Source organism: Myripristis murdjan, chromosome 17 (assembly GCF_902150065.1).
Source record: "Myripristis murdjan chromosome 17, fMyrMur1.1, whole genome shotgun sequence".
Classification (NCBI taxonomy): Eukaryota; Metazoa; Chordata; class Actinopteri; order Holocentriformes; family Holocentridae; genus Myripristis; species Myripristis murdjan.
Window position 1 is genome coordinate 25040353 of NC_043996.1, and position 16072 is coordinate 25056424.

Consider the following 16072-nt stretch of genomic DNA (forward strand, 5'->3'; position numbering starts at 1 on the left):
AAACAGATTTTGTAAATAAACGTCTGCATTAAAATAATATAAAAATAAATTACAGTGAAGGAAAGCGTTTTAAGCGGCCTGAGCACAGAAATGCTCAGGTTAGAGCGGCTCTGACTGTTTGGCGCACGGCATTCAGCGTCAGCTCACTTCTATGCGGCCTATTTCTGTGCGTCGTGACGTAACGCCGCCGTGGAGCTTTTTGCGTCGGATTGATCGCACAACTTTATTGAACAAAGCAGGAAGACACGACAGGCTACGTGTCAGGAAACCGACGGAGAGTCCGCTAAATGGGCGAAGGCGATCTGACCGCCTAGCCTCTGGGACGTTTAATTCGTGTTATTTTATATGTTGGGTTGAAATTACATCTTACTACAGCAGTTAACTCGGAAAACTCTAATACTGACGCGCAGTCACGATGTTAACCAAATTTGAAACGAAGTCAGCTCGTGTTAAAGGTAAGCCGATGCTAGCTGTACGTGACGTCGCACAGCAGCAGATGTTAGCTAGCCGCTAGCTGAGAGTACGCAATGTTTTATTGTGCTTATTTCATTTTTCTGTCATAATTATAACACTTAGTCACCTCTTCGTTAATGGTAAGAGTGTTACTAATCAGTGAATGTGACTTCTATTGCGTATGCCGTCATGTTTTGTGTAGTGTGGTGATATTTCTTGTACGCTGCGTTAAGTTAGCTAACATCTTCTGATTGAGTCGCCTCATCCTGCAAAGTGTTACTTTTATAGTATTTCTGTTTTTTTTTTTTTTTATTTAATAGCCTGGCATTTTACATGAGCCATTGTCTTTTGGTTTATTTGCTTATTTATTTTGGCTCCTAGGCTTAAGCTTCCATCCCAAGAGGCCATGGATTCTTGCAAGTTTGCACAACGGTGTGATCCAGCTGTGGGACTATCGGATGTGCACACTTATTGACAAGTTTGACGAGCATGACGGTGAGACACTGAATTGAGCTCAAAGATGTGTGGCACTTATCAGGACTGGGACGATATGTTTAGCTCCTGATATGCTACTGTCATGATACCTGGGTGCCTGGGTATTGTAAACTCGGAATAAGTTTATACAGTCACCGCAAGTTTCAGAAAATGGTCTCACTACAATGACATCATCACACAGGAATTAAATATGGCTCATTGGATCCTCAAGAGTCTCAGCTTTCCAGTTATATCCAATTCATGCAACTCCAAGACTGTTCAGGCCCCAGTGTGCAGAAAATACACCATTTTAGAATATCATATTTGGACTGCATGCAAAAACCTGTATGTTTGGGCCCAAAACCTGCATGGGAGGTGGGCATGTCTGCAAAGGGGAGACTTGTGGGTGTCCGTAGATCCCACTTTCATTCAGATATCTTGAGGTCAGAGGTCAAGGGACCACTTTGAAAATGACCATGCCAGTTTTTCCTCACTAAAGTTTAGCCGAACTTTGGAGCAATGTTAGTTGCCCTCACTGACAACCCACCAACAAATTACTCAGGTCATCTAGTTTTTCATATGATACCAAAATCTTTAATCTGCTCAATATTTAAGGGAATCATTTCTTTTTTTTCCGCATCCCTAGTATTTCTTAAAATTTCTTAAGGCTTTGTTGACAGATTTGTGATGTAGCTGATGTGTCTGTCCCCTCAGGCCCCGTCAGAGGAATTGATTTCCACAAACAGCAGCCGTTATTTGTGTCCGGAGGAGATGACTACAAAATCAAGGTGAGAGGGCAGCGGAACTCGCATTTTACTAACATAAAAATGTTCTGAAGTTGATGGATTTACATGAAGACACTTCACAGGGACAGAGAAGATGTTTGATGTTCTTGCTGATCCTTCTGTTTATATCAGAAACTGCCGACATGCACAGTGTTAGTTGATGTTTCTAGATCAGTCTCATTTTAAGCAGAGCTGAATTTTAGTATTTGTCTTTTTAATTTCAAATATGTCTGTGTAAGCTACATGCATAAACACTGTATTCTGACTCTACCTGTAAATTTAGATATATATGGCATAATGTTAAATGGTGTTGTATCTTGTCATATTGCTTTATTGGTAAAATGTGTATCCATAATATGAGGCCTTTGGATAAATAATGCATATTATGAGTGTGGATTGAGTGTATCATTCCTGTGGTTTGATCAGGTGTGGAACTACAAGCTGAGACGCTGCCTCTTCACTCTTCTCGGACATCTGGACTACATCAGAACCACCTTCTTCCACCATGTGAGTTATTGTGCTGCTCTAACACACACACATCTGTGTCCTCTCTGCTGATCACTGATTTCAAGGTTAAAGGTGATTGCTGACAGTGGCCAATCCAGAGTCAGTATTTCCCCCTTCATGCAGAAGAGTCACTAAACAGTTGAACTGGATCTCCTCCCCCTCTGCAGGAGTACCCCTGGATTCTTAGTGCCTCAGATGACCAGACCATTCGCATCTGGAACTGGCAGTCCAGGACCTGCGTATGGTAAGACAAACTATAAACGGCTGTTTCCCCAGTATTTATTGGACAGCAGATAGATAGAAAGACACAAAAATCATTTGTTTGGCTGTATTTCTCACACAAAACAAACACATTCAAGGTGGACTTCAAAACAATTTGAACACAGTGCAGTATTCTCTAGATTTGCATCCCTTTGTTTATTCTTTATTATTATTACTTTGCTTAGCCTCCTATCACTGTGATCAGTCAGGTTCCAACAGAGAGTCACACTGAATGGAAGATATATGTGTGCACATCAAGTGTTATGTCAATATGATAACATACTGATGCTTCAGGAATCATTTCAGTATTTTCCAGGTTTTCACACTTTTCTGTGGTATGATTCAGTACAGTGTGATCACAAATGGTGTATTCCTCAAATAAGCCGTGTTTGCTTTTCTTCCTTGTCACCCCCAGCGTGCTGACTGGCCATAACCACTATGTGATGTGTGCCCAGTTCCACCCGTCTGAGGACCTGGTGGTGTCTGCCAGTCTGGACCAGACCGTGCGAGTGTGGGATATCTCTGGTGAGAGCCTGGGGGAAGTGGACCAGAGGACAGCGGGCAGGGTTTAAAAGGCATTTGGGCTGGGGTGGGGGGTGGGGCAGAGTGGTATGGATGATGAGAAAGAAGCAGGAACAGGACTGGACTAATGTCAAGTCTTGAACCGCTTCCTCTCGTCTTTTGTAGAGAACAAATCTCTGTGGGCTGTTTGCAGAAACACCTCTCCCTTTAAAGTCTGGCAGAGAGACAGGCAAGTAGACAGTGTTGTTTGTAGTCAGAATAAAGTTAATTTATTTATTACACAGGCTTTTTGGTAAGATATGGACTGAAGAGAGGATTGGCAGGGCAGAGGGGCATAATATGTAGTTAGATTAGCATTTAGGGAATGGGAGAGGTGTTTTTGCACTTCTGCATGCCTTTTAATATCTCTTTCTGTTGATGGTGTTCCTTGCTTGTTCCTCCATGTACTCATCTTCTCACTCATTAACCCATTAGCATTCACATTTCCTGTCTTTTCCTGGCACATGGACATGCAAAACATACAGTATGCAGCTATAATTGTCTCCATTTCAGGGGATTTTATCTGACTTTTTTTTTTTTATCATGAAGCATGACTGCATTTCTGCACTCTTAATGTCTGCAAACGCCTCCAAAGAGGGTGTAATTTTCCTGCTTGTCCCACCTCTCTTCAAGCATAACAGAAATTCAACAGAAATAACCTTTGCCAAGATAAATCTGCATCACAGGAAACCAACACCGCCTCCCATAACATTATGGTTCCATTTATCTGCCTCAGCTGCATAAATGGCATCAGGGAGAATTATAGCCATTACTACTAACTGGTTAGAAAGTGTAGCACTTGCAAACTCACAGTGAGAATAATATCCTTACACTACTATTTGGTATGACAATTGCATGGCTTACCGTACTTCCAATTCTAAATACTTAAATAACATTGGCTATATTTCTTGTTGCAACATAAGTAACCTTACTTTTTTGTAGCTTAATATACAGCACAACCTCGTATTTAACTCATAAGCACCACAGTCAGGCTGTTTTAACTCCGCATGTGACTCAGATGTTGCAACACAAAGATGCATGGACTCCCTTACTTTTAAACAAGAAGCTCATACTCCTGACATCCAACGCCCCATCAGAGCACCTCTTTACAACCCCGGCCACTGGCCACCACCTACCACCCACCCCATCAGCCAAACCCACCCACTTCCTGTGTCCTCCTTATCCCATGCTCTTCCCAGAAACATCCACGCCTGCACACGGGTTCCTAGTGCCATTTTCTCTTCATGTCATCTCTCAGTTCTGTTGAGCTATCTGTCCACCACACCCTTTCAGCGGGCCGGAATCATTAATACAAACTGTTTTGTTTTCTCAGTTGATTTTTCTCCTGATCTTAATTTGAGTCTGGGACTTCATCGTCAGCCATGAAGCTGTCCAATCCAATGATGAGGAATGCTAATGCTCGTATCTGTGATTCTGTTCACTAACCCAATCAACATTGATCCTGTAGCGATAATGGTTGCCAGACTCAAGTTGGCGGAGAATGAGAGAGAGCAGAGGTTGTGTTGGTGTTTTTCAACCCCGTGTGTGTGTTCGGTAGTCCAACAGTTACTTTCCCCCTCCTTAGGCTCTTTCCTTCCTTGATATTGCTTCATATTTGACTGTGTGTTAACTTGTATCTTGTTTCCATGTTTTTCTTCCTCCCCTGTACTGTGGTTGTCCCCTGTGTAAAATGAATATGGCTCCCCCCTTGCACGTGGTGCTATGAATGTTGGTTCCAGGTTTGAGGAAGAAGAACCTGTCTCCCGGCGCTGTGGAGACGGAGGTGCGCGGCATCTCTGGCGTTGACTTGTTTGGAGCCTCGGATGCTGTTGTCAAGCATGTGCTCGAGGTGCGTGTGACGTCAGTGTAACAGATATTTCTGTACAGTTTCAAAATATATGATTTCTTTTTTGCAGAACCTGGAAAGTAGTCATTTGGTTGAATTGCTCCTTTAAGTCAGCAGATGAATCATGAATCATCATTTTGTGTCCACTGGGAACCCTTTTTCCACTTACTTTTCTATCACACCATTAAAGAAATTAAAGAAAACTTGTAAAGGCTGTTAGTGCCTCTTGCTGCCACGTGTTTTCAAAAACCATCTGAGGTGTGATGCTTGTTTTCTTTAAAGCTGCAATATTAAAAATAGATCTTATCGGCTCTTATCACTGAAATGTTATTACAGTAGGACTGACAGGAACATGAAACAGTGCAACTTCTCGTAAATGATGAGGAAAAAGAAGCCGACACACTAAAGGAATGATCTCAGTGGACAACTAACCGTAGTTGTCCAGTTCAAGTCATTTCCTGTTCATGAGGAACACCATACTTTTATTTTGCAAACAAAGCATTATTTTCTAAATGATCTGACTTTTTATCTCAGTTTTAAGTGTTAAATTACATCCTAGAGGACAGTTTGTCAGTTCTTCAGCATTCAGGAAGTGTCTGGTTTACTGCTGGCTTGGTTTTCAACACCAGGTGGGTGTGTGTCTGAGTGTGTGTCTCTGTGCACAGGGTCACGACAGGGGGGTCAACTGGGCAGCCTTTCATCCCAGCATGCCTCTCATCGTGTCTGGAGCCGACGACAGGCAGGTCAAGATCTGGAGGATGAATGGTGAGTGGCTCACCAGGAAATCTTTCCACAGGCCGGAAAAGACCTAATGTCCAGTAATTATAAATATCAAATAACAGAATGCTAGAAAAACACAGGAAAACAATTTTCAGAAAAGCTGAAGCTGTGTTGCACTTTAGGAGTAGGAAAAAAAACTAGGGATGTGCCTAATATGTTTTTGTGGCTGATTGCTGTTTCCAGTTGAAATGAGGCATTTTACTGGGATTCACATCTAACAGTGTCACATCAAAGTGCACAGCTAGCGCGGGTCGTAAAATTTTAATATAGCACCATATTTCAACAATTACACACATGACTGCATGGCTTTGCAGTAGCTGTAGTAGTTTATGTCCAAATACAGTCATGAGTTACTGTGTCCTTCATGACTGAGATGCTGTGTAGCAGCTGATAATTTAAATGCTGCGCAGTGTAATAACTTACCAGAATGGTGTGAAATGTCTCTATGAATGGATTAAGTATGTAATTGAAAAATAACTTTCATTGTAAAGTGATACAATCATATTAACCAGTAATCTTCCAAGAAAAATGTAGTCTCTTATGTTATTACATTATTTGTCAGTATAATTATTACATCAGTTAGAAGGATGTCAAAATCCTTTGAGGTACTGATTTTCTACAACTTCTGTTTGATTACTGTTCATAATTATATAGCAGAAACATTTTAGACGTTGAGCATTCTCCCTCTCTGTCTCCCCTGGTCCAGAGTCCAAAGCGTGGGAGCTTGATACGTGCCGAGGTCACTACAACAACGTGTCCTGTGCCGTCTTCCACCCACGGCAAGAGCTCATTCTGTCCAACTCTGAGGACAAGAGCATCAGGGTGTGGGACATGTCCAAGAGGACCGGCGTCCAGACCTTCCGCAGGGACCATGATCGCTTCTGGGTGCTGGGAGCTCACCCAAACCTCAACCTGTTTGCTGCTGGTAAGTGGTAAAGTCAACACAGTCGAAAGGAAGTCCCGTTTTCTTACTCAGGGGACATGGGACATTTCTTGCTCATAGGACATGATTTAAGGTTCTACCTGATAGAAAGATAAATAAAAATCATATATGTATGTTGTCAGCCTGGATATATAGTGCTAGTAAACAAACACTATATGGACAAAGGTATTGGGCCACGCACCTCTTAATCATTGAATTCAGGTGTTTCATTCAGTCCCATTGCCACAGGTGTATAGAATCCAGCGGCTAGCCATGCAGTCTGCCTTTACAAACATTAGGGAAAGAATGGCTCGTTCTAAAGAGCTCACTGAATTTGAGTGTGGTGCTGTAATCGTAATGTAATGGGCTGCCACCGCTGCAACAAGTCAGTTTGTGAAATTTCTTCCCACCTAGATATTCCACAATGAACTGTATGTATTATTACTGCAAAGTGGAAGCGTTCATATATAAATATTGTGATATAATATAATGTGTGTCCTCCAGGTCATGACAGCGGCATGCTGGTGTTCAAGCTGGAGCGCGAGCGTCCGGCCTACGCCGTCTACGGCAACATGCTGTACTACGTCAAGGACCGCTTCCTCCGCCAGCTGGACTTCAACAGCAGCAAAGACACCGCCGTCATGCAGCTGCGCAGGTGTGTGTGTGTGTGTGTTGTCGTTGTCAGTAATGTATAAGATGGTGTTCTGTTGCATTCTGAACAGGTATGGATTGGTTTTAAAAAAAATTATGGTGTAATGAACTTTGATGTGACAGTTAAACAGCTTGTAGTTACATTACTACTGCTGCTGCCTCTTGATGATGTCTGTGTCTAAATTGGGTGAATAACTTTTCATTAGTACCAAAAACTTTGAAAATCCATCCTTTACAAAAAAAAAATGAAGGGGAACATGCACATTGAGCACTATACTGCACATATAGTAGTGATCAAACAAATCATAATAAAAATTGGCATCTGTGTTTTGCCTCACCCCTGATTCTGGCGTAATTCTGATTTTGTCAATGAAATCTTTGGACCAGTGTGAGTGTAACATTTAGTGATCGTAATGTTTCATTTCATCTTGTTTCTTTGCCAAGTGGGTCCAAGTTCCCAGTGTTCAGCATGTCCTACAACCCCGCTGAGAACGCTGTCCTGCTCTGCACTGTAAGTGTTTGTCAGCCAAAACACACAGGCACACCCTCGCTTAGTTATTAACATACACACTGTTATGTTTTGTGTTCCCAATGTGTATTATGTAATATTCTTTATCTCCTGTAGAGGGCGACCAACCTGGAGAACAGCACCTATGACCTGTACTCCATTCCCAAAGAATGCGACTCACAGAACCCTGATGGTATTGAAACACAATAAATCAGTGAAATTATTCTTTTCCACCCATTCAACAGTTTTCTTTTAATAACAGTGAATTATCTTTCATTCGTATAGTTCTGTAGCTTTCTTGAGTGATTTGTGTAGTTTACTGTTATGTTTGCTCTCTTGCTCTCGTGCTGTATGTGGGATGTTGATCCATGTGTGTCAGTGTGCCCAGTGTAACAATGTAAGTGGTCAGTCTGTCTGCACGAGGGCTGCCTAAATAGATCCTTGTTGAGATATTTTATTTGTGAATAAAGGGAGATTGATTGTGTCTTTCACCAGCCCCTGAAGGGAAGAGGTCCTCTGGTCTGACAGCCGTCTGGGTGGCCAGGAACAGATTTGCCGTCCTGGACCGTATGCACTCAGTAAGTTTGCCTGCAGCTCTGTAAAGTCAGGACATATATGGATGAAAAAATATTGTTGCACAGTGGTTTTAGACCTTTTCATCTCATATGTTTTTTTATACTGGTTTGGGACACTAAAATCTTCAAATCAAGAAATCAAGGTCTGAAGTGTGGAATTCTGAGACAAAACTATGAAGGAAATTTGTGTTTATACAGCCTGCAGCAGCTCTACATTTTTGCTCAGTAATTGAAGTATTTCTATCTGTGTTATGTTTTGTCTGATGACACAGTTAGGTCTCTTTCAGTCTTTGCTTTTCCACTGTTTATAGCTTCATCAGTCATTTAATTTGTCTATCTGGATCCATATTCATTAGACATTGCCTCCCTTTGTCTTATAGCTGCTGATCAAGAATTTGAAGAATGAGATTGTGAAGAAGGTGCAGGTACCAAGCTGTGAGGAAATCTTTTACGCCGGGACAGGGTCGCTGCTGCTGCGCGATGCTGACGGCGTCACGCTGTTCGATGTGCAGCAGAAACGCTCACTTGCCACTGTCAAGATCGCCAAGGTCAAGTATGTGGTGTGGAGCGCCGACACAAGCCACGTGGCCCTGCTGGCTAAACACGGTGGGTAGATAAGATGGAGTAGGCATAGGCACAGGCACAGGCACAGGCACACACACAACAAGTACACACAGAGATACTTATCACAGTCTCAAAACGTCCTGATCTCATTAAATTCTCTAGACTGGTTTTCTACCTCAGGGCTGAGCTAAACATTTTCAGCTATAGGAAGTTCTGTCAGTCATCAGGATGTTAAAATAATTTCCGGGGGGATTGTGTAATCCAGAACTGTTAAGACTGTAAACTTTATAAAAAGTTCTTATAAAAAAAAAAATTGACTTGTAACATGACATTATAGTTTCAAGGAACTCCCTAACAATCCATTTTGAATCCCTATTGCAAAATCCCAAGTGCCAATTCTCACTTGATCAACAAGACTTTAAACCAGATATTAACCTCAGCCAATGCTTAGAAAAACAACCGCGAGTTTAAAAGTGTTTCAATCTGTTCCTTCAGCCATTATGATCTGCAACCGTAAGCTGGAGAGCCTGTGTAACATACACGAGAACATCAGAGTGAAGAGCGGCGCCTGGGACGAGAGTGGAGTCTTCATCTATACCACCTCCAACCACATCAAATATGCACTCACCTCTGGGTATGTACTCCTCTGCTACATTTTAATTCACGTAATCCTTAATCTCTTTGAGACAGCAGACTGCATGCCAAACATGCCTGCCAATTTAATCTTAGCCAACCAAGCAGAAAATTTGGTTTTCTGCTTGCCTCTGGCTTTTTCAAACCAAGAATGTGAAGAAAATTAGATTTCAAAGATTTGAGGGTTGGCAAAGGACAATGTCACACATGCAAAGTGTATTGAAGTGTCTGCACAGTCTGCTAAAAATGTCCTTTCATTTGTGTATTGTGACTAGCAAATTGGTGACATGCTACAAGGTTCTCTCTTTCACTCATTGTAATTTGTTAACAAGGGCAAACACTTCACTTTCATTTGAATGTACATGGTGGTTCTAAACTTGAACTGTCCTCTCCACTGTCCCACTGCAGTGATCATGGGATTATCAGGACTCTGGACCTTCCCATCTATGTGACCCGAGTAAGAGGCAACAGTGTTTACTGCCTGGACAGGGAGTGCAGGCCCCGCGTCCTCACCATCGACCCAACTGAGTACCGCTTCAAACTGGCTCTGGTCAACCGCAAATATGAAGAGGTGGGTGTATGATGGACATTATTTATTTGTTAATGAGAATTTTCCTTGTCAGTATATATTTAGCTGCAATTTTTGAACGTTTTTGCACCCAAATCACAATTTCTTGTTGGCAGCCATTGACTTTCCAGATGTTCTTTCTGCTTTAAACCCCCCTCCAGGTGCTCCACATGGTGCGTAATGCCAAGCTGGTGGGCCAGTCCATCATCGCCTACCTGCAGAAGAAGGGCTACCCTGAGGTGGCGCTGCACTTTGTCAAGGACGAGAAGACCCGCTTCAGCCTGGCCCTGGAGTGTGGAAACATTGAGGTAACCAACAACTACTCACCAGCTTGGAGAATTCACTATCCTTCTCATTCATGGTTAAAGTGTAAGTGATGTTCCCCAGTCAGAGCTCATGACAGGGACACGGATGAAATATTCCTTAACCAGTAGAGAGCTGCAGTCAGTCCTGTGCTATATGTGATTGTAAGCATCTATGTCTCTCTGTGATGTTGGATTCCTTGCCAAATTTACTTGCAAACCTATAACATTTCCCTCTCTGAACTCCCAGGTGGCGCTGGAGGCAGCCAAGGCCCTCGATGAGCGCAGCTGCTGGGAGCGTCTGGGCGAGGCGGCCCTGCTGCAGGGCCACCACCAGGTCGTGGAGATGTGCTACCAGAGGACCAAGAACTTTGACAAGCTCACCTTCCTCTACCTCATCACCGGCAACCTGGCCAAGCTGCGCAAGATGATGAAGATCGGTGAGGGATGGGGAATGTGTTGCTGGATTAGTGCAGTTTTCCGTTGTGCAAATTGCATGGTGATTTGATCAGAGACTTGTATGTTGTGTTTATCAATTTGATCTCAAGTGTGTGTTCTCTCTGTTTGCAGCTGAGATCAGGAAGGACATGAGTGGTCACTACCAGGGAGCTCTCTACCTGGGAGATGTAAGCGAGAGAGTCCGCATCCTGAAGAACTGCGGACAGAGTGAGTGCACATGTTGTCTTCAGCCCATTTTTTAAATTCTCTCTATCATCTCCCATCTCTCTATCACCCTACCTGTGCAACTGAGTCTAAGTCATTGCAGTGCTGTTATATAAGTAAGCCCGTGGGTCCAACAGGCACCTCACTGTTTAGTGAGTTAGTGTTATGCTCATAGCAACAGCTGGAGCCATCAGCAGTTCTGAAAGGGAACTCCATAAAGCTTGCACCAGCTTAAAGCACATACACTTGTTCCTAAATGATGCTAAAATGAATTTGCAAAATGAATTTTTAAGTTCTACTGCACCAAAAATATACCACATGTTCAGTACTGCTGGGAACATGCAACCGTGCATCCTTGCTATTGTGACCAGTGAGGAAAAGGAGCCTGTAAAGAGGCACACACAGCCTAACGCCGCTTGTCTGTGTTGTGTTGCGTCCAGAGTCTCTGGCCTACCTGACTGCTGCCACCCATGGGATGGACGAAGAGGCTGAGGCACTGAAGGAGACCTTTGACCCAGAAAAGGAGACGGTATGTTGGGATCTCTCTGTAGCTCACAAGATGTTGAACAGCATTTTCATTTACATTACAACTCATTCCAGGTTGGTGATGAATACACACATTTGTTAAGCTCTATGATTGATCTTGTTTATTGTAGGTGCCAGAGGTGGATCCAAATGCTCAGCTGCTGCAGCCTCCTCCACCCATCAACCCTCTGGACACCAACTGGCCTCTGCTCACTGTGTCCAAAGGCTTCTTTGAGGGAGCCATCGCAGCAAAGGGTCAGTCCCCAACCTTGACAAATGGTTGAGTTTGACATGGTTCACTTTACTAATGAAATGTTCTCTGGGCACTAAAGGGTACAAATCCTCTTGTCAGTGAAGAATGAAATTACTTTTGATGCGTAAAACCTGTTTGCATTTGAGTTTATGATAGTGAGTATAATATTTGTCTGCTTTAGGGAAGGCAGGTCAGATGGCTGCCGACCTGGACATGGATGCTCCTGGAGGGGAAGGCTGGGGAGAGGACGCCGAGCTGCAGCTGGATGAAGGTAACCCCTTAAGACAGTTGAAACCTCGCGTTTGATTTGCACCTAGAGAACATGCCGCCTTTCCTGAGAGAATTTAATTTGTATTGGTCTCAATGGATGGCATCCATATAACATTTCATATGGTCTAAAACATTGTTTCTGAAGCATATCCAGCATAATCTTGTTGTACATATTGATATATCTGTTGACGTCTTTCTCTCTCTCTCTCCCTTTCAGATGGCTTCATGGATGCCCAGGATGGATTAGGTGATGATGGAGGAGTGGGGAAAGAGGAAGGAGGAGGCTGGGAGGTGGAGGAGGATTTGGACTTGCCTCCAGAGCTGGTGAGAAGAGCTACACAAGTTATAACCACACAAACAATAAGGCAGGGCTTGAGGTTAACACTGGCCACCAGACAAATTCTTTGAGTTCTGTTTGTCGAGGGGCCAGTCTACCTTTAGTCAGCCTTGTCTCCTCTTGAACTTTAAACTTAAGCCTCTAAGAAATTAAACTAATTAGTGTGATTCTCAATCCACTTTCCACTTGGGCCAATTGACTGACATGTTTCTTGTGTCTGATCAATAGGACATGCCAGCCGGTGCAGGGGGAGGCACAGAGGACGGCTTCTTCGTCCCGCCAACCAAAGGCACGAGTCCAACCCAGATGTGGTGCAACAACTCCCAGCTGCCTGTCGACCACATCTTGGCTGGCTCCTTTGAGACTGCCATGAGGGTATGTTCAGAAAAGATACTGACTTCCTGTAGCTTGCTTTTTTTTTTTTTTTTTTTTTTTTTTTTAAATACATATTTTAAATTCTTCACTCATTCACAAATTCACAGTTTAGCCTGTGTGACCTCCTGTATTCATATAACTCCTCTCTGCAGTCGTGCTGAACTGTGGAGTGTGCTCTGCATCTATGATACTGTGCCCTTGCTTCTTGTAATTTGTGCTTTGAATTTTAATGCAACACTAGGTCAGATGAAATTTTATACTAGTCATTCAGATAACGCCTTAACCACACATGACTCATAGATGGAGACATCCTTCTCTCTCCTCTGCCCCCGCACAGCTGCTGCATGACCAAGTAGGCGTGGTGAACTTTGGCCCCTACAAGTCCCTGTTCATGCAGACGCTGTCAAGAGGCCGAACCTGTTACCTGGGCCTGCCTTCCCTGCCCTGCTTGCGTGGCCACCCCCAGAGGAACTGGAAGGTACGCTACAGCCATACCTATATGGATTTCCCCGTGTATTTTTCTGCTCTACTACTTTTTTTATTAACTCTTTAAAATGATGAAAAAATGTGTGCAACTGTTGATTTATGTTGTAGTTTCTTTAAAGATGTCAGGTGTTTGACAAGTATTCTTCTCCTGTTCTGTTTCTAATGTAAATTTTAGTTATTTACCTGCAACATATACTGATTTTTATACTCCTGTGGTACGGTGTCCCTATTATGCTAAAGGACTCTTTCTTTAACTTGAAGGACTGCGGAGCCAAGCAAGGGCTGCCCGCTGTCGGCCTTCGCCTCTCTGACCTCATCGCCCGCCTACAGCAGTGCTACCAGCTGACCACGGCCGGGCGGTTTGAGGAAGCTGTGGAGAGATTCAGAGCCATCCTGCTGTCTGTACCGCTCCTGGTGGTGGATAACAAACAAGAGATTGCAGAGGTGAGCACCAGGCCTGCAATGAATCAGAATAAATTGAGCTGCCAAGCACATGAATAGAAATTTGTCTTGATGAAACTGGAGCAGAGGAATATCGACGCCTCAGTTTTGACAGTACATGTCGTATGCTGAAATGTCTCATAATGAACCTCTCTGTTAGCAGTAGAGCTCAGAGGTCTTGAATATCACTATTGATTTTGTTTAGCTGAAATTGACCAAGTAATTTGTAATACACATGCATAATTAAGGTCAAGTACATTAGCATTGGCTGTAGGAACAGGAAGGTTAAATGGTACACCAGAGGAAGTGAGACTGTCTGCTACTGTAATGAAAAAATGAAATTAATTTTATGTTCTCTTGGCCTTTTTGATATGATAAAACACACATTTTCATCTGGGAAATTGACAACACACTTTGTGTAGTACTGAGTTTCTAAAGAATTTGTAGATGCCACTTGCAAGCCTCCATGGTGCTGGGAAATGAGAGGATGGCTCTGCAATGAAATAAATCACTCATGTAGGCCATATGCTTGCATGCAGTACAGCTTTAAGTTATGTTAGAAATCTCTCATTTTAAATGCATACGGATCATTTGTATGATTACAATCTCTGTGTGTTGCAGGCTCAGCAATTGATAACAATTTGCAGAGAGTACATAGTGGGTCTCACCATGGAGACAGAGAGGAAGAAGTTGCCTAAAGACACTTTGGAGCAGCAGAAGAGGCTGTGTGAGGTAAGGATCTCTGGTTTGGTGACATGACACCTCATTAGATGTGTGGATGAAAGAGCCTTGTCAAATGACCTTGTCAAATCATTTTCAGTGTACAGTCTAATTAGCATTTCTGATGCTGTCTGTTGTAATCGTTGGGGCAGGAAATTTAATTATCTCTAAAGCTGTCTGCACTGATTGATGGATTATAAAAATAAGCTATTCAACAAGCCCATATGATTTTTAGAATCCAGTGAAGCTTTTAAAAAAAATGACTGCTTGGTAGCCTTTAGTGGACCTATTTATTAAGCGTAACCAGAATCTACCATATGGCACACTGATTTTACAGCCCGGAACGCATCTTCTGTTTCATTCATGAGCCTGTTTTTCTTATGGATGTGTCGGTGTGTGCTTCCCACAGATGGCAGCGTACTTCACCCACTGCAGCCTCCAACCAGTCCACATGGTCCTGGTGCTGCGCACGGCTCTCAACCTTTTCTTCAAGCTGCGCAATTTCAAGACGGCAGCCGGGTTTGCACGACGTCTGCTCGAGCTGGGGCCGAAGCCAGAAGTCGCACAGCAGGTAAGCTGGGTGTCTTGTGTTTATTGTTGCATATGATGATAATAACGGCTTCATTCATTGTTTACCTCCTTGCACACACCAGTTCTCTTAAACTGATATTAATTCTGTTCATCTCATTCAGACACGCAAGATCTTGGCGGCTTGTGAGAAGACCCCGACAGATGCCCACCAGTTGAACTATGACCCCCACAATCCATTTGACCTGTGCGCTGCCTCTTTCGTTCCCCTGTATCGTGGGCGCCCAGTGGAGAAGTGCCCCCTCTCTGGAGCCTGTTACTGCCCTACATACAAGGGCCAGGTGTGCAGAGTCACACAGGTATGTAGGGAAACTGAACAAAATGCTATTCTGTGAGAAATAACAGATTTCATTGAAGTAGCACTTATCAAAAGTTAACCTGGAAAGAGCTTCACCGTCAGAAAAATAAAAATCAGAGAGAAAAATGACAATGAAATGAGAGCTGAGGGATGTAATTGAAATGGTAAAAAATACATAAAAGCAAGTCTATAAAGGTGTAAAGTGAATTAAAAGATCACACAACACCTATTGCGCTGTGCTCTTTACGAGGGATGTCTATTTTTTATGGACATTTCCACTGCATTTTGCATTTTTGATGACAAAATAAATCCCAAGCCTTGTTTTTTTTTCCTTTGTTTTCTATGGGATTTCCATTGTAACATTGAAATGCAGCCAAACTTCAGTGCATTTTCAGCTTAATGATGACATGGCTTGCTTTTGCCTCTCCTGTGTTTAACCTGTACCTCATCGTGTTTCATAGGTGACAGAGATCGGCAAGGACGTGATTGGTCTTCGCGTGAGTGCCCTGCAGTTCCGTTAAGAGGAAGCGGAGAGGACAAGAGGACAAACAACCTGTTGACAAAAACACATCCACACTTATTCATTCTGTAGAGAGAATACAGTTATTAAGAGAAATGAAAAAAAAAAAACAGATGTATGCTTGGTCTAACTGAGGGAATGTTATATGTTAAACCTTTTTAATCGTGTTGGCTGTCTGGTTCTCTGCTCTGCTTGTGCTGAAAAGC

The 16072-nt window shown here is 43.0% G+C and overlaps 1 protein-coding gene across 1 annotated transcript; it reads left to right on the forward strand.

The window, feature by feature from the left end:
- The first annotated feature begins 235 nt into the window (after positions 1–235).
- copa (COPI coat complex subunit alpha) lies at positions 236–16057 on the forward strand. Its single transcript, XM_030074447.1, has 30 exons — positions 236–455; positions 835–948; positions 1642–1715; positions 2139–2219; positions 2387–2463; positions 2896–3005; positions 4781–4890; positions 5553–5652; positions 6374–6592; positions 7094–7244; positions 7685–7751; positions 7866–7941; positions 8244–8326; positions 8704–8929; positions 9383–9521; positions 9929–10091; positions 10250–10396; positions 10641–10830; positions 10961–11056; positions 11494–11582; positions 11710–11833; positions 12013–12102; positions 12319–12425; positions 12667–12813; positions 13151–13291; positions 13561–13743; positions 14362–14472; positions 14870–15031; positions 15153–15347; positions 15808–16057. The coding sequence occupies exons 1-30, from the start codon at positions 416–418 to the stop codon at positions 15865–15867; spliced, it is 3672 nt and encodes a 1223-aa protein (XP_029930307.1). The 5' UTR covers positions 236–415; the 3' UTR covers positions 15868–16057.
- The last annotated feature ends 15 nt before the right edge of the window (positions 16058–16072 follow it).